The 21746-nt window shown below is 47.5% G+C and overlaps 1 protein-coding gene across 4 annotated transcripts; it reads right to left on the bottom strand.

The window, feature by feature from the left end:
* Window positions 1–12: 12 nt before the first annotated feature.
* LOC120408479 lies at window positions 13–20946 on the bottom strand. Of its 4 annotated transcripts, XM_039545481.1 has the most exons (7): window positions 20409–20946; window positions 9063–9530; window positions 3484–3624; window positions 3070–3135; window positions 2343–2433; window positions 1372–1450; window positions 13–608 (listed from the first exon to the last, which is right to left on the bottom strand). In XM_039545481.1, exons 1-7 carry the CDS (start codon window positions 20557–20559, stop codon window positions 600–602), a joined length of 1005 nt encoding a protein of 334 aa, XP_039401415.1. In that variant the 5' UTR covers window positions 20560–20946; the 3' UTR covers window positions 13–599. The 4 variants fall into 4 exon arrangements, with proteins under 4 accessions (XP_039401415.1, XP_039401413.1, XP_039401414.1 ...); XM_039545479.1 differs by having other exon boundaries at window positions 13–1450; XM_039545480.1 differs by lacking the exon at window positions 3070–3135 and having other exon boundaries at window positions 13–1450.
* Between the last annotated feature and the right edge of the window lie 800 nt (window positions 20947–21746).

Raw genomic sequence — 21746 nt, 5'->3', positions numbered from 1 at the left:
GTTTTGTTTAAGTGCAGGAATATAAATTAAACAAGAATACAGAGCCATTTTCAAGTAACCCATTCTACCCAGTCAACAGTCGTGAACAGCCATTGGCAAAACAAAAAGTGCTGTATTAGTTGAAGCCATGGTTGGTAGCTGCATTTTAATGGCACTCCGTATGTAGCATTCATTAAGTGCTTTGTGGTTTGTAGGGATGAAAAGTGCTGTAGAATTGTAAATTAGTGTTGTATACCAGGAATATAAAACTCTTGATGAGTCAGCTGCTCTGCCATCAGCTGGTTCGCAGTGGGTCAGGAGGGAAAGTTGGCGTGCAGTGTCGTTTATTTAGAGAAAAGAAACTGTTCTTCCTTAATATTTTAGGGGGGGAAACTTCAGCAAATGGCTGGAGAATGTCAGGGATGGTCATTTTGTTTTTGGCTGCTGAAGGCAGAGCTGATAAGTCACAAATTCTCTTATGGACAAAGTCACTGAGCGGTTTTTTGAGTGTGTACTGGCTCGGGGATCCCGTTTTCCACTTTGAAGTCAAATCAAACCCTACCAGGATTTGTGTATTCACCTTTCCATTTGACTTGGAGGAATAAACATTTCTTGTGTGATCAGTGGTGCTAGAATCCAAAGGAAAGCAAAAGGCAAAGAACATTAGGAACCAGCCAGGCACTCTGTGGTTACATATGGGTCTCCATACAGAATAAATCAGAACCCTTGAGAAAGTTTAAGCACTGTGCACCCAGGGCTGGCTCCAGACACCAGCCGACCAAGCACGTGCTTGGGGCGGGGCAGGGCGGGGTGGCACTCGGGTGTTGTTGTTTTTTTGGTTTGGCCTGGTGGCGCTGGAGGGTTTTTTTTGTTTGTTTTTGTTTCGGGGGGGCGGGGACTTGGGTGGCGCGGCGCTCGGGGGGACGGGGTGCTTGGGCGGCGTGGTGCTCGGGGGGGGTTCAGCAGTGCTAGCGGGGGGTGTTACGGCGGGGCGGTGCTCTTTTTTTTTTGCTTGGGGTGGCAAAAAGTTAGAGCCGGCCCTGTGTGCACCTCAACAAACAGAACACAATCTGCCCTGTTTGCTATAACTTTGTGCTGCATCATGCGATTGTTCTCAAGTGGTAAACGGTGTTTGCTGGTTTCTATCAAAACCATTAGGCTACTGAAGAAAATTCACTAAGGACAGATTGTTCCCAGTGGGAGTATTTTATCAGAGGGCACTATTGTATAGAGGCAACGGGCTCAGTTAGTTGTGAGGTAGCCCATCTAAAAGTTAGCGTTATCAAAAAGGGGAGTGACGGTGCCATCCTTCCACTCAATCAGTATTTCCCCGTGCTGCAAGGAAGGGGAATGAGAGGCTGGAGTGCTGCTTTGCCAGCTGCCTGCCGTCACCGTTAATGGAGACTGCTCCTGTGAGGCAGCTCTGCTGCAGCTCTCTGGGTAGCTCTTCAGAGCAGAGAGCTTCTTCTTCCTAAGGGGACAGAAAAAAATGGGACCAACAAATCAGTTATTTCATCTAAAATTTCATTTATATCCAAGGTGGGCAGTGCCCTTCTCAACAGATTTAGTAATTGCATCTGCCTGCCACTTGTTTTCCCATGTGAATTTAGAGCTGAATCAGCAGCCCTGGGACCTGAATCCTTTATCCCCAGAACAGGTATGCTGTGGGCGGCAGCAGCAAGCTTCCCACACAGACCGGCCCCTCTCTGGGCATAATGTGATTGAAAGGGGAGAGGGAGAAGACTTTATCAGCTGCATGTTGGAGAGAAGAAGGGATGAAGCAGCAGGAGGCCAGAGAGGAGACGATTATACTGTAGAACCTCAGAGTTACGAACTGACCAGTCAACCACACACGTCATTTGGAATCAGAAGTACGCAATCAGGCAGCAGCAGAGACGACAAAAAAGCAAATGCAATACAGCACTGTGTTAAACTTTCCCTTTAAAAAAAGATTTGCCAAGGGAAGGAAACTGTTCTTGTGCTTGTTTCATTTAATTTAAGATGGTTAAAAGCAGCATTTTTCTTCTGCGTAGTAAAGTTTCGACGCTGTATTAAGTCAATTGTTCAGTTGTAAATTTTTCAAAGGACACCCATAACATTTTGTTCAGAGTTATGAACAACCTCCATTCCTGAGGTGTTTGTAACACCGAGGTTCTACTATAGTCAAAGGGGAGAGATGACTAGAACGTGGACAAAACTTTCAGAGACGGCGATGGGAAGGGGTGGGGACATAGTAACAGGACTCGTGAGAGCCTGCATGTGGCCTGGAGGTTACATGCTAGTACACGTGTGGCTTTCAGGCCTTTAATTGCACAGCTGTGACAACAGGAAAGCAGCTAAGGGAGAAACTTCATCCCACTTACTTGTTGTAACGAACATTGAGTGTCAGTATAATCAGGCCCAGTATAAATGCGAAGGGGCTGAGGACTAGCATGGCTGTCTTCCACTTGGTGGCTGAAATGGAATCAAATTGCACAGTTACACACATTTTCCTCACTTAACCCCTTTGCTGTGTTGTTCTGTCATATTGCTCCAGACTAAAATGGATCGTTAGAGCCCCATCAAGAGTAGCAGAGGATGTGGGTGGGGGATATGACTTGTGGGTGGTCTCCTTGTTCATGGGGTCATGGGCCAGCTTTGCTATATGCTCAGGGCTGCATTTTTACAGCCTGTCCCTGGCAGGTTCCCCCGCTTTCTCAGCGGGTAATGAATATTCAGAATTCTCTGCCCTGCAATCCAGAGTTCTGGGATGCAAAGGGAAGCAGGAGCAAGGGACAACAACTGTTGGATATCAACAGTAAGCTCAGGGTGGAGTGGGATTCAGCGCTCAATCACGGTAACTCTTACTCCCTTGCTGGGGGTGCAGCTGATCCCCAGGAGGAATGTCTCCCTCCAGGGCATACCGCAGGCAGTTGGATGAAGTGGGGTGCTTTAGTTCTTTCTGGAGCACTGAGCAGCATCAGATAGCACCAAGTGGGGTGGGGGGCATATCCCACAGGATCAGTTTCCAATTTGCAGGGAGAGGAAGGGACGTTGGTACCCACACTCCACCCTGTCTTTTCCCTTTTCTCATTGGTTATTTCAACATACCTGTAGGCCTGGCCCCAGCACCTTTCCCTCGGTGTCCAGATTGATTTTTAAATTGGCCAGGCACTTCTGTGGGGGTGGGGAAGGAGCAGAGACGCACACATTAGTGGGCTGTACTGCTGAACGGGGGCGAGCATTGCACTGCATTATCCTTTCTCTTTATGGCTACACGTTACTTGCAGGACCCCTTGCTATCAGGGTGGAGAGCTTGGGAGCCCGGCTGTAGCACTAGGGTGCTACGAATGACCGTGCGCCACTCTCGTTCTGACTGTAGCACATCTGGGGGAGCCAGAGTCCCACATCAGTACACTGCTTCCCACTGCCAAGCAAGCGTCACAGCGGTGTGACGTGACAGGGACCAAACTACAGCCGCTGCTGCGCTTTGGACACGTGCATTCAGGAGAGCAAAGCACCCACCCTCCTTCATTGCTAGAAGCATCTGGTCGCTCCGTGGTGGAGGAACTGTGCTGTTAAACTCAGCCAACGTGGAGGCAGGCAACTCCAGCAGAGAGCCCCTGGAGCTGGTGTGGATCTTTGCAGAGGAACTGATGGTTTTAGCTTAGAAAGAGAAAACAAAGATGCAGACAGTTATTGTTTGCTCACTATACAGCACCATGGGCTTGCGTGTCCCTCAGCAAACCACACTGGGACAAAGCCTGCCCTGGCTTATTTCTCCTGCAGCCTCCCTGAGGTAGTCTGGACTGCATGATTTGCAAGGGTCCGATTCAGTGGGGCCCTCAATTGCCATGCATTTCAAACTGAGAGCTCTCAGCAGCTTGCAAGATCAGACCAGTGGTCAGGGCAGAATGTGGCCCGTGGGGTTAGATGAGGTCCCTGTTCTGAGGACCATCCAGTCTAAGGAGGATGGGCACGATCCAAAGAAACAGTTAAAAGCTGAAGCACGACGGAGGGGGCAGGCAGAGTCAGAGCTGAGATACACCCACATGCCTTCCTGACATGTTAAATGACTGGACATGGCCAAATGGATATTAAATGATAGGATATGTTGTTATGAGCATTACTGACAAATGAAGTAGGCACAAGCTTTTCAGTTATCAAATGCTGGTTAAGTATCTGAAAGCTCTAAGCACCAAAGACGAGGGGAGTTATTTCGGATGGTCTGGGGGTACATGACTAGCATACTGACCTTGGCACTGCAAGGGTGGACCCTTTATGAGAGCGGCAAATCAGCCCCCTTCCCCTGTCCTTGATCATCAGTCTAGATTGGGTAGCAGAAGGAGAGGAGGTCCCCTGCCTCTGGGATACAATCGCTCCATTAGACGCTGCTGTGGGAGTGGAGGTGTCATGCCAGCCTCTCTGGAGAATTCACAGTGTGTATAACCAGGAGTGATGCTATTACGCCAAACAGTGTATGGAATAAAAGGAGACCTGCACTCCAGGGGCAACAGCTTCATTGTCTGAATGAAGAGCTGTGGGGTCCAGCTGGTCTTAGTCTTGGAGACAGTAAAGGGATTGTGGGGAGCAAGGGACTAATTTACCAAGCAACTCAAACAACCCCAGAGAAGAGTGAAGCTTTAATATCAGGAAAAACCTTGTGACAGTGAAATAGTGTCCCCAAGGGAATGGGGGGAAACCCCATTACATGGGTCGCTTACAGAAAGCACTGGAGCATTCACTGCATCTCCCAATCCTTTTGTGGTCCCTGGAGCTGAAGAGTAGGGAACAGATGTGATCTCCAGGTGTTTAAGTCTGTAGACAACTTTGTAAGGGAAATGTTCTTGTCATGAACCCATCTCCCAGTTTATAACCCAAATGGGCTGAAAGGAAGGAGGAATCTGATTGGATGGTGAGCTGGCTAATTAACTAAAGGTCCTGGAAACGCTACCACCATCCGATATCTATTGCTGGGAGCTATCCTAGAGTTTAGACACTATAACTAGTGAAAGCACCGAATCATAGAAATGTAGGATTGGAAGGGACCTAGGCAGGTCATTTAGTCCAGTCCCCAGCACCGAGGCAGGACTAAGTATTAGCTCGACCACCCTGATAGGTGTTTGTCTAACCTGTTCTAACTTTTATTACTAAGACGGCAACAGTCACTTAAAAGTGTTGCTCCCATTTTACAGATGAGGAAATTGAAGCACAGGGAAGCTGACTTGCCCAAAGGTACCAGAGCAGAGTCAGATTTAGAACCCAGGTGTTCCTGGCTCTCAGACCTGCGCTCAGGCCAGCAGACCATATCGTCTCCAGTCTCTAGTAAGAATGGTGATGCCAAAGGACCCAAAAAGATTTTTCTAGCTCCTTGGCAGGCTGGCTCTGTATTCTAGACTAGTTTCTCCTTCTTAGAAATTAACTGTGACTACCACATGAGCTGCACTGCCCAGCTCCCTGAGGTAGGACCAGGGACAGAGCTATGAACTCATAGCCAGTAGATTACACTTCATTTGAAATCAAAAAGAAAACTCTCCCGATACCATTGCCAGCTCTTGCAATTTCATCACAAGTCTCTTGATTTCTGGTGTTTGTCTTAAAGTTCCATTATGTGGAATCATGTAATCTCAGCCTCAGTACGTTTCTCATGATTGAAGAAGGCTTGAAAACGTGACCTAAAGGCCCCAAAACCGGAAGGCAAATAAGGAGAACCCCAAAATGATCAGTTTGAAATATGATTTCAAAGATGATCTCATTATTTTGGAGGGCCCAGCATGAGGTTTGAACATCTGGGGTTGGCAATATTGAAACAACCAACCTCCCCCCACTATTCTCATTTTCGAACATAAGTGACTTTTAATTGGTTACTTCCCAATTCTGGAATCACGTGTGACTCTAAAAGCCCCTCAATGCCAACTACTCTGTATCAGCAACTCTTGTCAGGCCTGACAAATTCACTACACCTAACACACTACTTCCATAGTATTTATCCAAAAAGTGTCCTGTAAGGTATCAAATTAAAGCTGATGACACACCAGTCATTACTATTGCTTTTGAATGTATGTACTGACACTATATAAGGAGTTCTATGGGCCTACTAAAAATATGTTTTAAACTATGGAACAAGGCACAGTTGACAAACAGGTTTTTCTGCCAGACAAAGCATGTTCACTTCTCCCTGTCTCCAAAGTAAAATTAAGCATTGTAAGCCAAACACAATGGGAGCTACATTTGCATTCCCAGTTAACATAAGAATGTGATGTCAGCATGGGAAGACACTGGAGACAGAACTGCAGGCATTTGTCCCGTCACTGGGGTGCAAAGCCAATTAGCTTTGGGGCATAGGAAGAAGACTAGAAGGACCCCTCTTTTATCCACCACTGAAGGAACAAAAAGGACAGTGCTTTTGTATCCATGAATGGTGGATCCCCACCTTGTGGGTTGGTGACGCTGGAAGGAAGCTTTATGTGAGAAACAGCTTAGACAGGGATTTTAGCTTGTTAAAAATCAGGTTTAGACTCTAAGAAGCATATTATACCTTTTGTGTCACATATGGCCAGTTGTTCTTACCATCTCTTAAAATCGGAACCTTTGTTAATAAACATATTTGTTCTCACTAGAAATAGATTACAAGTGCTGGGTGGTTATAAAGGGCCTGATCCTGAGTTGTTCCAGTCAAACTGTGTGTACTCCGTCTCTCATCAATCATGCCTCACCAATCTACTAGAATTCTTTGAGGGGGTCAACAAGCATGTGGACAAAGGAGATCCAGTGGATAGAGTGTATTTAGATTTTCAGAAAACCTTTGAGAACGTCCCTCACCAAAGGCTCTTAAGCAAAATAAGTAGTCATGGGGTAAGAGGGAAGGTTCTCTCATGGATTGGTAACTGGTTAAAAGATAGGAAACAAAGAGTAGGAATAAATGGTCAGTTTTCAGAATGGAGAGGGGTAAATAGTGGTGTCCCCCAGGGGTCGGTACTGGGACCAGTCCTGTTCAACATATTCATAAATGATCTGGAAAAAGGGGTAAACAGTGAGATGGCAAAATTTGCAGATGATACAAAACTACTTAAGATAGTTAAGTCCCAGGCAGACTGTGAAGAGTTACAAAAGGATCTCACAAAACTGAGTGACTGGGCAACAAAATGGCAGATGAAATGTAAAGTTGATAAATGCAAAGTAATGCAGAATTGGAAAACATAATCCAAACTATACATATACAATGATGGGGTCTAAATTAGCTGTTGCCACTCAAGAAAGAGAGCTTGGAGTCACTGTGGATAGTTCTCTGAAATCATCCACTCAATGTGCAGCAGCAGTCAAAAAAGCGAACAGAATGTTGGGAATCAGCAAGAAAGGGATAGAAAATAAGATAGAAAATATCATATTGCCTCCATGGTACACACACACCTTGAATACTGTGTGCAGATGTGGTCGCCCCATCTCAAAAAAGTTAGATTGGAATTGGAAAAGGTTCAGAAAAGGGCAACAAAAATGATTAGGGGTATAGAACGGCTTCCGTATGAGGAGAGATTAATAAGACTGGGACTTTTCAGCTTGGAAAAGAGGGCGACTAAGGAGGGATATGATAAAATCATGAGTGGTGTAGAGAAAGTAAATAAGAAAGTGTTATTTACTCCTCATAATACAAGAACAAGGGGCCACCAAATGAAATTAATAGGTAGCAAGTTTAAAACACAAGAAAGTATTTTTTTCACGCAACACACTATCAACCTCTGGAACTCCTTGCCAGAGGGTGTTGTGAAGGCCAATACTATGTCGGGGCTCAAAAGGGAGCTAGATAGATTCATGTAGGACAGGTCCATCAATGGCTATTAGCCAGGATGGGCAGGGATGGTGTCCCTAGCCTCTGTTTGCCAGAAGCTGGGAATGGGCGACGGGATGGATCACTTGACGATAACCAGTCTGTTCATTCCCTTTGAGGCACCTGCCATTGGCCACTGTCAGAGGACAGGATACTGGGCTTGATGGACTTTGGTCTGACCCAGTATGGCCGTTCTTATGTTCTCCTGGTAAGTCCAGTGAGTGTCCAGTGATGGGCTGGATGCTACAGAGGGAGATGCCGATAGAAGGGGCTGGTGTGCGTCTGTCGCTAGCCTGCACAGAGAGACCTGCAGAGACCTGGAAAGCAGGGCTTGTTGGTGGCCAGAGGCTGTTGGTTTCAGGGAACTGTGCCACAGCAGGCATGAGGCAGAACTGCTTCACGCTAAGGGCAGGTAGTGGTGAGGTGCCTCAGAACCCTGAGTACTCCCAAGAACTTCACAATGAGCAATACCAACTTCTACTTCTTCCCCTTCCTTGCTGGGGTTAGGGTACGGTGGTTTGCACTATAAGAAGATCAGATTAGATGATTGTGGTCAGCAGATCACAAGGGTGAGGAAAGATGGGCGATTTCATCAGGGATGAGTGAGCTGGTTGGAACTGAGCAGAGAAAGAATTCTCTGCAATCTACTGCTCTGGAAATTGAAGCAAGCTTTCTTTTCCTTTTCTTTTTTTTAAACAGCCTCTCAACAATGCAGGTAACTTAAAAAAAAAAAGACTTTTTCTGAACAATCCAGAGTAGGAGTGTGATGAAAGAGGAGGTAGTTAGTCTGGGAGCTTAGGGCCCATCCAGTAGTAGGAAGTATCACAAATCCCATGAACGAAAGCCTGACTTTAATGAACCGGCCACCCCACTTTTAGCAAACCCCAAAGTTTCAGGCGATTCAGAGAATATTACAAACTATAACGTGCTCATCCCCCAAATAGGTTTTAAACTATGTAGCAAGGCAGAGTTGACAAGCAGGGTTGTCGGGAAACCTTTTGAGGTTTGCCCATCACTAGTTTGATATGTTGATATATAGGGACCCAAACCTGTGAAGTGCTGAGCACCTGTCATTTGCCCCTGGAATCAATGGTAGCTGAGGGTGTTTGGGATGTCCCTAAAGCTTCTCAGTATCTCACAGGACCAGGGCCAGAGCAATCATGCATGAGAATGATTTTACAGGAACTACCAGCCTGTTAAGTCAGGTGTTAGATGGATTCTAGGTGATGGATCCCAAAGAGTAACTGGGTTGCTAATGGTTAAATCCACCTCTTCTTACTTTTGTGAACCCCCACCAACGCAGCTACAGCTTCCTGCATCGGGTCACCAAGCCTGGTAGCCACTGTGGGGCTGACAGCACAGACGGTTTCATCTGACAGGGTCTTCCACTTGCTGAACTTGTCTTTCTCCCGGGACACAAAGACCCTGTGGCCTGGCTTCGTGTTGAGATGCAAGCCCAGGCCGTGCAAGGTCAAGTGTCCCTTCTTGCTGCAAGCCCACGTCTGGCGCTCCCTGTCCCCACATGGCTCCAGGTAGGCTGATGCGAACTCCTGCGGCTTCTGGATGGTCAGGCACCGTTTGGTTTTAAGGCTGACGATGGATTTTGTTCTGAGGTCCCACCTCCATTGCTGCTGCTGGGCACGCAGCTTGCAATCAGCCAGGCTGATCTGGTCGCTGTCCTGGTGGGCGACCTGCAGGCACTTTTCCAGCCGGATGTTCTTTATGAGGAAGCTTTGCCCCTCTGATACTACAGTACAATCAAAGCACAGTTTAGAACCTTACATGCACAAGACAAACACACTTCTGCAGAGCATCAGTCGTTAGCTAATGCCTAGGAAAAGAGAGACTCTTAGCCTACCACTTGTTGCTGCATTTTCATATTCTAGATATAAAAGAAAAAAATAGCCACCCTCTAAGTTTTAATTTCCTACGGTTGCATTTCTTAGAGGAAGGCATGGTGCATTGGTACCAAGGAGCAAGGTTGGAAAGAAGTAATAATATTGTCATTAAGGTGTAGAGCCACTAGAAAAAAATGTTACAAATTTCACAGCCATTTTTTTGAATTTCTATGAAATTTTTTTAAAAATGGAAAAATTCAGTCAGCTATAGAGCCAATGAGAAACCTCCCCAAATCTGATGCTTTTTTCCTAGCAGAATTAAGTTTTTCCCATGAAAAAATTCATTGAAATTCAAAAAATATTGACAAGCTCAGTTAATCTCACTTAGTACTTCACTGTGGATCACTATGATGGGCTCTGTGGCTACTTCCTATGGCAACAATGGAAATAAAACGATGAGCCTTAAAAACACTGGAAATGATTAGATAAGGTGACTCACAACTTTTCAATCGACAATACAATTATTGCGTCCAGTATCACTGCCCAGATGTCAGGGTTCCAGATCCGAGAAGGCCCAGGCAACTGAGTTACCGACCTAGTGATGGTTCATACATCTGCCCTATAATTCTCTCATAACTGTAGGAAGACAGCCCGAGTCACAGTACTGTTAGCTTTTGAACTTCTGTATTGATCATTTTTTGCAATGAGCAACAAAGGTTCCGGGGCCTTTAAGGGGTAGATCCCAGCCAGTCAACCGAAAAGATTGCATCTGTATTCATTCCAAAATCAACCATAAATCTGACCCACGAGCATCCTGAAATACCCTTTAAACACTCTACCGTACATCTCTAATAGATGCGTCTCTTCTGCTGCACAAAACATGTTATGTCCCTTCCAAATCTTGAATGATAATTTGGTTTTGAAGAAAGAGGTATGGAAACAAATGTTTCAGATTCTCACCACATTTCCCCTAGGTCATTAAAAAAATCTTTGTAACTTTAAGAATTTGATCATTTATTCCCCCAGTGGTGAAAAATTCTCACATTCACCCCGAGAGTTAAAACCTGCAAAGCCTGAAGGAAAAAGTCTGAAATGTGAAGAACAAGGGGACTGAATGATCACTTTAGAATGGAATCCTAATAATGATCTTAACATCTTCCTCTGCAGAATTTCCCCTCTTGGCACAAAGGACAATACCTTTCATTGGCATCAAGTCACTAGCTCAGCATGTGAAGGGACTGAGTGACATCATTCATCATCATCATCATTCATGCCCGTCACCCCAACCGGGGTATGGGCCGCCAACAACAGATCTCCATAGTCTTCTATCCTGGGCCATTCGCAAGGCAAACAAAACTTAGAGCACAGCAGGGTGCGAAGGAAACAATAGATTAAAGACCTGTTAGGTTTGCTTGTAGGAAACTCCAGTCTCCTGCTAGACTACGTGTCTAATATTGTTTGTTAATTCTGGAAAAAGTACTAAGGGACTTTCAGGCTGTTTCTGAACCTACTGGGACGAGAATGGGCACAGTTTGCTTTTCAGCTTCTAAAATGTTATTTAATTGAACTATTAATACATTAAATGCTTAATGCTGGTGAACAAGGAGAGAGGCCTAGACAGTGAAATGCTCCGTTTATCCATAGGCAGGTTACAGTATGGTCCACAGCAAAGTGAGTATCTCTACAGCCTTGCGCGGATACAAAATTTGTATTCACATCTGATCCGCAATCCACAATTTTTTTTTCGGGAACAGTGTAAACGTATCCAGTGAACGGCACTTGATATCAGTTTGTTTTCTCAAAGATGCAGCCTTCCTCCCTGGTTATGAGAAAGGAAAACGAATGAATAGGTTTCCCCAGTCACTTACCTCTCCTCTCAGTGGTACATGTGCCCCCGGGACATGGACCTTTTTGTAAAGCAGGGAGGGAAATGATTGCAGCAGCCCCTTGCTAAAGTATTGGCAGCAGCAAAGACCCGGTGACCAGCAATCCCAGTTTGGCTGTGATAGTATCAGGCTTGTACAAATGGCCCCAGTAACCTCATGACCAAGCCAGTGTCCCACCTTGAGAAACTTATCTCAGGTGTCTGAGATCTAGCAGAGTTCAGGGGAACCCCTTTCTATAAAGCCGTGTCTTGGGCTGACAGTAAGGTTGGTGCAAAGGTGGCATCAGGCAGGCATAGTTCAATCTGGGGAATACCCCCAAAGGCGGAAAGTTTCTATCCCTCCCAGGCCCTTCACTGGCCCTCCACCGCCCTTGCAGCAAATCTGGGTATTGTCATAATGTCAAGGGTACCTGCACCTGTATTGCACCTTCATGGTCCCTTGAGGGCACCCGCTAAGGTTCCCAGTTCTGAGCTGTCACTTCTCTTGGGTGGAGACCCGTGTCTCTCCCCCTCCTGATGGGAGATTTAAGGCTTCACAGCTCCCTGCCTTACACTTCATAACCCCAGCGAGTCAGTCTGCCTAAAGGACAGCACTGGTGCGGTGCTGTCTCTCCGAGGACTATGACCAGAGTATTGCCAGCAGTTACAAGTCACCACCCAGCTCTTTCTAAGCCAGCACCTTTATTCATAAGACTATGAGACGGACCGACCACTCGTCTGACTCCTCTGACCCTGCACAATGCAGGCCACACCCACTCCACCACCCCCATCCCCCCTGACCCCTGTCTGAATGCCCTGGTGAGTGGAGTCCTCAAATCGTGGTTTAAAGACCTCAAGGACCCTCCTCCAGCAAGTCCAGCACCCGACCGCAGCCCCAGGAGAAAAGAGAGAAAAACCTCCCAATCCTCTGCTCCTCTCTGCTTCCCTTCCTTTTCCCCTGACCCCAATGAGTTAATCCCCTGAGCAGCATGTGGGCACTACTCACCAGCACAGCACCCAGAAGAATTATTTCACATCAATATTGAAAGAAGAATTCTGAAAAAAACAAAGTAGGGTCAAAGGAGGGTCTGGTCTGGGGGTAGGCCTTATTTTGTATGTAATTATTGGCTGTTGGAGGAAAAATTCGCATCGCTACCCCCAAAGTGTTCAAGGTTGCAGATCTGCCACCCCACACTGGAATCGATACGGGGTATCATCAACAACTACAACCCATACTTGACGGGGATCCTCTTCTGAAAGAAATCTTCCCTGAACCCCCAATTCTGCCCTTCAAAGGTAAAAGCATTGCAGAGAAAACATCAAAAGCAAAGAGATGTAAACACACACTAAGCATAACAGGAATCACCCCGCAGTCTTATGGGGCCCTAGTAGGCCAATGTTTCCCCAGTCCTTCCGCAAGACTGGGGGCCCCCTTAGACAGAAGGTCCTGTCCGTTTGCTGGCTCAGAAAGAAGGCCCTGAGTCAGGTTAATCGCAGCCTTTTTCTAGCCAAAGCCCTCTCTTTGTCTGCTGGGCTTTTGAAAATCCAGTTTGAGCCAGTCTGTATGAGCCTCCTGGGGGGTGGAGGGTGGAAGTGCCTCTCTTGCAGGTGTTTACCTAAATCACCCCCTGCTGCTTCTGGTTCCTGGAAGAGCTGGGGTAACCCTCCCCCTGCAGTTGCACACGATCCCTGGGCCACAGTGATCCATACACTTAACACAATGCAGTCCCCAAACATGCTGCATGGGATTGCAATATTCATCACAGGGGCGTTCCAAGGCAGAGGTGGACTAGAGGAGGAAGGGGGGGGCATGGCTGCAATGGACCTGCACCCTTGCAAAGCCCCAAAGAGGCCAATGAAGCAAAGGCACCTCCTAGGGCAGCCCTTGGAGTTGCCTCAGCCTGCCCTGGGCCCCCTGTAGCTGCTGAATAGGGGCGTACAAACAGCATCTCCCCGTCTCAGTGCTCAGACGTGAATCTACCCCTGTGTCTTTCTGCCTCTTCCATCATACCCAGTAATAGACATTGCAGCTGAAATGCCGTGGCAATTTTATGGCTGATGCATGAGGCGGAATGAATCCAGCTCTCTCTCCTGGCGCTAGTAGGGGTACCCAAGATAGCAAGCAATTACTGGGCCAGAGCCGCGGTTGGTTTAAAGCAGCACTGCTCCATGGGAGTCATGCCAGGTTACATCAGCGGAGGACCAAGCCCCTGGCAATCAGCAACGAGATCAGTAAGGACTCAAAGCAAGAAGAGCCGAGGGGTGAGAAGGTGGCAGTACTACAGGATGGCTCTTCTGGTAGCTGCCCTTTGGGCCTTCCCCAGCCGTTGTGACACAGAGAAAACTCACAGCGAAGTCAAAGGACAGTTTGCCAAGCGAGGAGGGTTTTGTTTGCTTTCAAAGTGCCTCCATTTGGAAGGCAGCAGGGGAAAGCCCTGTTGCAAATGGTTGTAAAAGCAAACACAGATTCCTAAAGCTCAAAGCCTGAAGGTTAATAATATAGAGTTAAATATTAGCAATTGGGGAGCACAGAAATGTGGAGCCAGATTTCAAACCTTTCAGCTGTTCTCCAGAATCTCAGCTTTTGTTTAAAAGAAAAAGTTAGTCTCTAACTATTATGGTTGCAGAGAAAAGCTTCAAAATGTGACCCAAGTGAACTCATCTGAGTTTGCAGAGAGCCTGAAACAATAGCTGTGAAGTGTGAACTACTCCGTCCATTTCACTGGATGCAGATGCAGTGGTGAGACTTTAATGGTCAGCGTGCCTATTTCACTGCTTGTCAAAACATGTAAGAAAGGAGAGGAAGGATCCTAGTGTCAAGAACTAAAATATGAGCACACCCTTAACAAGCCCTGCCAGAATTAAAGGAGTGGGTATGGTTTCCTTTTCCGGAAGCTGGGCTGTAAACACCACTGCTTTCAAGCCAAGAGAGAGAAACACAGTCACCGAGTATTTCTAAAGAAAAACCCAGCAGGCAGCTGGTTAAATACTCATACGCGTCAAAGGCTTTTGTGGTTAATACCATCTCTGGAAAATGCTGCAAGGGCAGAGCTGCCATTCCCCGTTGACAGCTCCTTATGACAGGTGGGTCTGTGGCCATTTTTCTTACAGCTCCTCTACAGTGAAACTTGCCCCTGTGCAAAGCCCAGCACAAGGTTTATGTGGGGATTAAGTCCTCTTCTGAGGATGTTAAGTAGTGGATAAGCCCTGTACCGGTCCCCTGCACCGAGGTCAATTTCATCCCTCATGTGGAGGCTCAAACAGCCTATCACCTGTAACCCTTCTTCCAGCGGGCACCAGCAGCAACCGGGGCCGGGTTCGATACCTAGGGGTTCCTTTTCGACAATACAACACAGAACCGGCTCGAGCCCCCACCCAGTAACGGGAAAATTACACGCCACCCCTGGGCACCTCTGAGAGGCAAAACTTCCCCTCTCGCAAGCACAGAGTCTGAGTGTAGAAAAGCACCTTTTAATGAAAGGAGTGAAGTAACTCGGCGTTAATTAGGGAAAATGCTACAAGCAAGATTCATAAACCTAAAACTGTGAGCAGGACACCCCCCCCCCCCAGAGTGCGTGGGGCACTGCCTCATGTTCTTGAGTTCTACAACCAAAAGGTCCTTGTTCTGTGCCCTCCTCTGCTCCCCTCGCCATACCCCACTCATAGTGGTTGTCCTGGGTCAGTGAGGCCCCAGGGTTCAAAGGTGCAGCTGTGTGAGTTCACCTCCCACCTGGGGAAGAAGGCACCTTGCTCACTCTGCAATCTGAGCACTTGTGCTGGCTGACCGCCCCGCCAGCCGCTCATCCCTCTTCTCCGGCCACCTCGCCAGCTGACTGTCAGTCACCTTCTGCTGTGACCTCTGACCAAAAGGGTAATTCAGGCCTTGGGACAGAATGAGTCTGACGTCCCTGCATTAGGTCCAGGGCCGGCACCAGCATTCCAAGCAGGTGCTTGGGGCAGCAGTCTGTGTGTTTTTGGCCCCAAGCAGCGCGCCGAAGTGCTGACGCAGATGGCGGGGGCAGTCTGTGTGCCGTTAGGGCATCTCACGTATTTCCGCGGCAGCTTCTATGTTCAGCTGTCTGCGGCAGCGCAGCTTCTGTCTTCCGGCTGAAGACAGAAGCTGCCGCCGAATTGCCGCTGCCGCAGAAACGCACATGCCACCCTAACGGCACGCGGACTGCCCCCGCCGTCAGCATCGGCAATTCGGCGCGCTGCTTGGGGCGACAAAACCAGTAGAGCCAGCCCTGACTAGGTCCCCTCTTAAGGCTGGTTTACACAGCACAGCAACCCGCACACGGGAAGTGTGAGTTCTAGAGAAGTGCATCGCCGCGCTGTGTAGACAAACCCTAAGGAGGGCATCTTCCAACGCGCCGAACAGGAGGCTCAAGCGAGGTGCGTATTGCTCCATCTCTGATTTCCATAGATCTAAGCTGCTGCCCCACATCCAAATATATCGCTGAAGCTTGCATATGGCAGCGAGGCCGCCCGACACCCCAGTGAGGTAGGTAGGTAAGAAGAGTCTTTACCCATTGGAGAGAGAGGTAAGTGAGGCACAGAGAGATTGAGGCCAGAGGTAGGGGACAAAAATTAGGAGCCTGAGGCAATAAATTGATAGATAAATAAGTGGCGTGAGTTTCAAAAGGGCTGAGCACTCGCCATACCCATGCATGGACCCCAATGCTTGTGAGGGGAAGGATAGCTCAGTGGTTTGAGCATTGGCTGCTAAATGCTGGGTTGTGAGCTCAATGCTTGAGGGGGCCATTTAGGGAACTGGGGTAAAAATCTGTCTGGGGATTGGCCTTGCTTTGAGCAGGGGGTTGGACTAGGTGACCTTCTAACCTTGTTATTTTATGATTCTCTACCCAGGGTTCCAGGCAGGCTTGTGCAGGTAGTGCACGAAGCCACACCACTGTATCTTCACACGCATGTTTAGATGAAAGCTAGCTCAGGCATGCTGCCCTGGGCGGCAGTCATACCTTCGACTGCAGTGGCGACCTACCCTAAGGAACAGCCTAGCTCGGTGACAGGTTATTTCAAGAGCACTATTTCAGCTAGTCAATACAGTAAGTGCAATGGGAACTGTACTACTCATTTCAATAGGAGCAGAGTTAGGACACTGCAGAGCCCTTTTGAAAACTCCACTATAGATTCCTTCATGCCACAGGGAAGGGGGGATCTCCCGTGGCAAGTGTGAACCTGGTTAACAGCAGTGGGTTATCCACACAATTACAAACACAGGTTTGCTCATTTTAAGAAAAATTCTGCACGCAGACCAGGAGGCTCAAATCGCCAGCTGTCCTGCAGGGGATTTCCAGTGAAAAACATTGACCCAAAATTCTCTGCTGGCATAATTCCATTGATTACACCCCAGCAGAGAATTTGAACACACTGAGTTCTGGTAAACAAAAGACACTTCTTTTGCTGCAGGCGGCAGCGGCGGCAGGGGGTGGGGTGGGATTTTAAGATGCCAGCAGGACAGGACTGTGTTAGGGGTGGGGGAGAAATAGGCTGCAGATAGGAGAATGTCTGCGGTCTTACAGCCTGTTTACACTACAGAACTGACCCACTTGTATTGAATGGGTTTAGGCATTCTCCTAGATTGTTTTCGGTTGCACCACCTTCTGGGTACCTATCCCATAATTCTTGACTCTCTCCCAGACACAGTGCATTCTGGGAGATATTTTGGCATTGTCAGCCCTGAGAGAATTAACTAGGGTTACCATCTGGCCAATATCTGACCAGCCTGCCCGTTTTATTATGGATTTGCCAGTTGCCAGAAGAAAAAAATTAATCTGCTGGGTTTTTTTTTTACGTGTGTTTAAAGATTGCATTATTATCTCAATACAGTGGGGTATCTAATGTTCAAAGTTTGTGTCCAGAAAAGATGCTGCACTGTTCCCATTTCCGCAGTTTAAGTGGTAGATCAACACTGTTGAAAGTACAGCAGCTGTTGGCCTCCAGCAGTGAGAGAGGGTCTGAGACACTGTAAGTGGCTGTTGAAGGGAGCGGGAGGATGCAGAGTTGCCTTGTGGTTGGGGTTGAAGTGGGCTTGTTTTGAAGATGGGGGAAGTGGCAATTTTTCTTTTGTGTGTGTGTGTGCATTTCAAAAGCAGTAACCTTAGAACTAACTGATCTGTTTCAGCTTGTCTGTGTCCACACTGGTGCTGAACTGGTTCAGAATGAACCTGTTAAGCTTTAGCTGGTTATTAAACCTGATGAAAGATCATCTGTTCAAGCTCATTAGACCATTTGGGTGTGTGTCTGCAGAGTGTTTACAAATATTTGAGAGGCTTTAATCTGGGTAATTTCTCTGGTTTAGACCAGTTGTAATGCTCTGGTATTCGAAATAGCGTGACGGTTTGAACTTTTGCTCATTCAAACTGAACCTGTACCCCGGTCGCTACGACCGTGATGCCTTTTGATTTCTCTGCCCTACATTCTTAAGGACTCGCTGTGCTCAGAGCTCATAGAATCAGCAGCCAGTGGCTACAGCCTAGGACAACGTTGCTGTATGCGCTGTGCTCTCCCGCAGAAACTTTACTTTTGTTCTCTCCCGTGTTGGTTTCGGGTACCTAAAACCAGGGCCCGTTCAAGCAAATCTGATGCCCACTGCAAAGCTCTTCAGGGCTTTGCTTTTTAAGTGATGACTTACTTCCCAAATTGCTCTCCTGTCAGCTAGGAGTCAGGATAGCTCCTAGGGAGGCATAAGGGTGTGTACTGTTTCTTTAAAAAGCTACAGCTGGAAGGAATTGGGGGTTAGGGAAAATCTCTATAGCAGTGGTTCTCAACCAGGTGTCTGGGGCCCCCTGGGGGGCCATAAGCTGGTTTCAGGGGGTCCACCAAGCATGGCTGGCGTTAGACGCACTAGAGCCCAGGGCAGAAAGCTGAAGCCCCACCATGCAGGGCTGCAGCCCGGGGCCCTGAGCTCCAGCAGCTGGGGCTGAAGCTGAAGCTTGAGCAACTTAGTTTTGTGATGCCCCCTGTGGTGTGGGCCCCCAGGCAATTGCCCTGCTTCCTACCCCTTAACGCCAGCCATTTTATATGGAGAAAAACAATTGTTGTGGTACAGGTGGGCCGTGGTGTTTTTATAGCCTTAAAAAGAAAAATGTTGAGAACCCCGTTCTATAGTGAAATACCCAGACAGTGAGAGAGAGAGAGAGAGAGAGAGAGAGAGAAGCATTAGGAATCATGTTGTTTTTCTTTATTCCAATAAAGTTCCTTGGTCAGTGTTAGAAGAAAGCAATACTCTCGGTGATTCTTCACTTTTGTCCCACAACAGGGGCCTAGAGAGAATGTGTCTGGAACTGGGGCATGTGTGTTTATGGCTGGTGTTAGGGTAAAAGTGGATAGAGTTTTCCTGTTATTATGATGAAAATAGGAAGTGGTGAAAGCAGGAGGGGGTCACTCTGAGGCTACCCAGCCCGGGCTGGGATAAATGGGAAAATGTCCTTTATCTCCGAATGATTCATGTTACTATCATTTCAGAGCTCTCAGTCATCACCAAGCAAAGCGCAATTCACATCCCATGCTATTAAAGCATGAGCTGTAAATCAGCCGTCTTGGATTTTGGCCTGTCCCAGATGGAAGGGGAAATCCAGGTTGGGGTTATGCAGGACAAAAGGCATCAGAGTTTGACAGCTATGTGCACTACGCAAACCGCTGGAGAGGTTCATCCACCATCACCCAGAGTCCCTCAGTTGATCTATAGCAGTATCTGTCCCTGCTCATTTTTCTAGTGGCTGATTTTGAGTGGGGACATGATGCTTAAGGTTCCCCCCAATTTTAACTCTTTACTGCTGCCCAACATCACACATCCTACATCACAGTGGTGGTCCTCGCTGACCTGCGGACAGGGCACCCTTTGGAGCTCATCGCTGCTGTTCTGAGTGACAGCTGGGAAGGCTCTCAAAAGTACTGTGACAAATTCCAGCCCTGAGCATGCTATGCAGATAGCTTTCCTTGTTAGGCAGGCTGTTGTGAAAGTGAAATGAATGATATAAGGTAGAACAATTGCTCCACTTAAGGGCGATTGGTGAAGTATTAGCCTTAGATCGATAAGAGTCAGTAAGGAAGTAGGATATGCATGCTGTGCCCCAGGTAAATTTTACAATTTTGCTCTCTTTGTCCCTTTGTTTAGTTCGTGCCCTTTTATCTGTATAAATAAGACTGTTTGGGTCGTGCATGGGGGCTCACATCATCTGGGTGTTATTAGCAGAGCGCTGTGCTAATAAAACAGAGTGGTCTGACAAACTGTGAGTCCTGAGTCTAACTTTGACAGTGTGGTCCTGCAGACCAAAAGTCAGGCTGGCTTGGGTTGGAGTCTCGTTATGCCTGAGTTCCTCTAAGCTCTGGGGTGAATGGGTCTGGTTCGTCTCTGAAAACAGTTGTGATTTCTGTCTGCAGTTTCAAAAATAAATGAATTAAATGAAAGCATCCCTCATGAGCAATGAGAGTGTAGTCCTTCAGGCTCTAGCAGCTAAGCCTCTTCCCTAGCACACCCTGAACACTTGTACTAATTCATTGCATTCTGACAAACTTTTTCAGATGGGGAAACTAAGGCACAGGACAGTTAAGTGAGTTACCCAAGGTCAGAAGCAGAATTACAACCGAGGAGTTCTGACTGCAAACCACTAGCCAGCAATGCCTCTCAACGCCCAGTGCAGCTGGGACGCCATCGTAAATGCTCTCTGGCCTCATGCGATGCATGTCTGCTTACAGCTAGAAATTGGTCACTCTATGTATTTAAACCCAGCTGTTGTTAAATGCTATGGGGAGGTGCACCTGCAGAATCACACATTTCACTGCTACTGGATTTAGAGCTTTACAATAAAACAAATACAGACTCTACAGTAGCAGCAAACTGGACTCAGGTCTACGGGGCAAAGGGGTTCTTGTTTGCCAATCACCAAGGAGAAAAACTTACCCTGTAGCAAAGGAAGGAGGCACATCCATCTCAGGCTCCACTTGAAAAGCTCCATTGTTTCCCAGCAACAAAGGGGGAAGAGGAGCCCCCGAAAAGAATGACCAGGACTGGAGAGTGGGAGCTGGTTTGTTTTTCTCACTCTTGCTTTCATTCAAAATCAACGCAAAAGGGAAAGAAAGAAAGAAAAAAGTCCCCACTTTCTGTTTTAGCACTGTAGGACTGGCAAAGAACCAGTTTCCAGACACGCTCTGCTCCGCTCCTGCTTTCCAGAGAATCCTGCTGCTCCAGTCAGGGACTCCTGCTCCCACACCCAGCTGGAATGGCAGATCCCTTATGGGAAGTTTGTATAACAATCCAGGCCAGGGGAAACACACCAGCAAAGCAGTCAGAGGCCCTAAAGTTCAGCACCTTAGCAGCTGCAGTTGCTTAGTGGGCAACAAGGCGAGAATACTAAAGAGGCTGGGCTGGCCAAGGAGCCAGAGAGAGGTTTAGGAGTGGAAAGGGAAAGGAGCAGCCGGGAACGTACTCAGGGCAGTTACTGAACGCTGCACACTGAGGTTACTGTGGCTCTGGCACTGGCTGCTTGAGTTTGCTGTCTCTAAAGCAGGGGTTGGCAACCTTTCAGAAGTGCTGTGCCGAATCTTCATAAATTCACTCTCATTTAAGGTTTCACGTGCCAGTCATACATTTTAACGTTTTTAGAAGGTCTCTTTCTATAAGTCTATAATATATAACTAAACTATTGTTGTATGTAAAGTAAATAAGGCTTTTAAAATGTTTAAGATGTTTCATTTAAAATTAAATTAAAATGCAGAGCCCCCCGGACCGGTGGCCAGGACCCAGGCAGTGCGAGTGCCAGTGAAAATCAGCTCGCGTGCCGCCTTCGGCATGCATGCCATAGGTTGCCTACCCCTGCTCTAAAGAGAGATGTTTCTGCAGAGCCTGGGATGATCGATCGCAGGTGACCTTTGTAAGTGCCAAGTTACAGCATTTTACAAAAGTGGTTGTTGGCAAATGGAACCACAGCAGATTTCCCATAAGTTTGGCCAGAGATCAACAGAAAGATGGTGGAGGTAGCAGGGCTCCGTTGTCAGACGCCACCGGTGTGGTGCTCTGCTCTATCCAATGTTGATAACAGTCGGCTGCGTGCGTGTTCCCTCTGGGTGCTGCCCTGGCTCCGTGCAGATCGCTGACACAGCAGACCCCGAGAGAACCCCCAGTGACCACAGAATCTAATAAGATACGAAGGCACCCGGGCCAGGTTGATTGTCAAACGAAGCACAGTCTCCAGCTCCCTGGATCAGATGTCTACAGTTCTGCTAGTACAGATGTGCTCCC

The sequence above is a fragment of the Mauremys reevesii genome, linkage group 6 (assembly GCF_016161935.1).
Source record: "Mauremys reevesii isolate NIE-2019 linkage group 6, ASM1616193v1, whole genome shotgun sequence".
Lineage (NCBI taxonomy): Eukaryota > Metazoa > Chordata > Testudines > Geoemydidae > Mauremys > Mauremys reevesii.
Note: the sequence above shows the minus strand (reverse complement) of the source record. Positions and strands in the feature narration are given on the sequence as shown.

Coding starts and splice junctions, on each gene's coding strand:
- LOC120408479 (XM_039545479.1), bottom strand. CDS start 20,559: ATGAAAGCAAGAGTGAGAAAAACAAACCAGCTCCCACTCTCCAGTCCT. Junction 3,625..9,062: donor GTTGGTGGGGGTTCACAAAA/GTAAGAAGAGGT, acceptor TCTCTTTCTAAG/CTAAAACCATCAGTTCCTCT. Junction 1,451..2,342: donor CTCAATGTTCGTTACAACAA/GTAAGTGGGATG, acceptor CTGTCCCCTTAG/GAAGAAGAAGCTCTCTGCTC.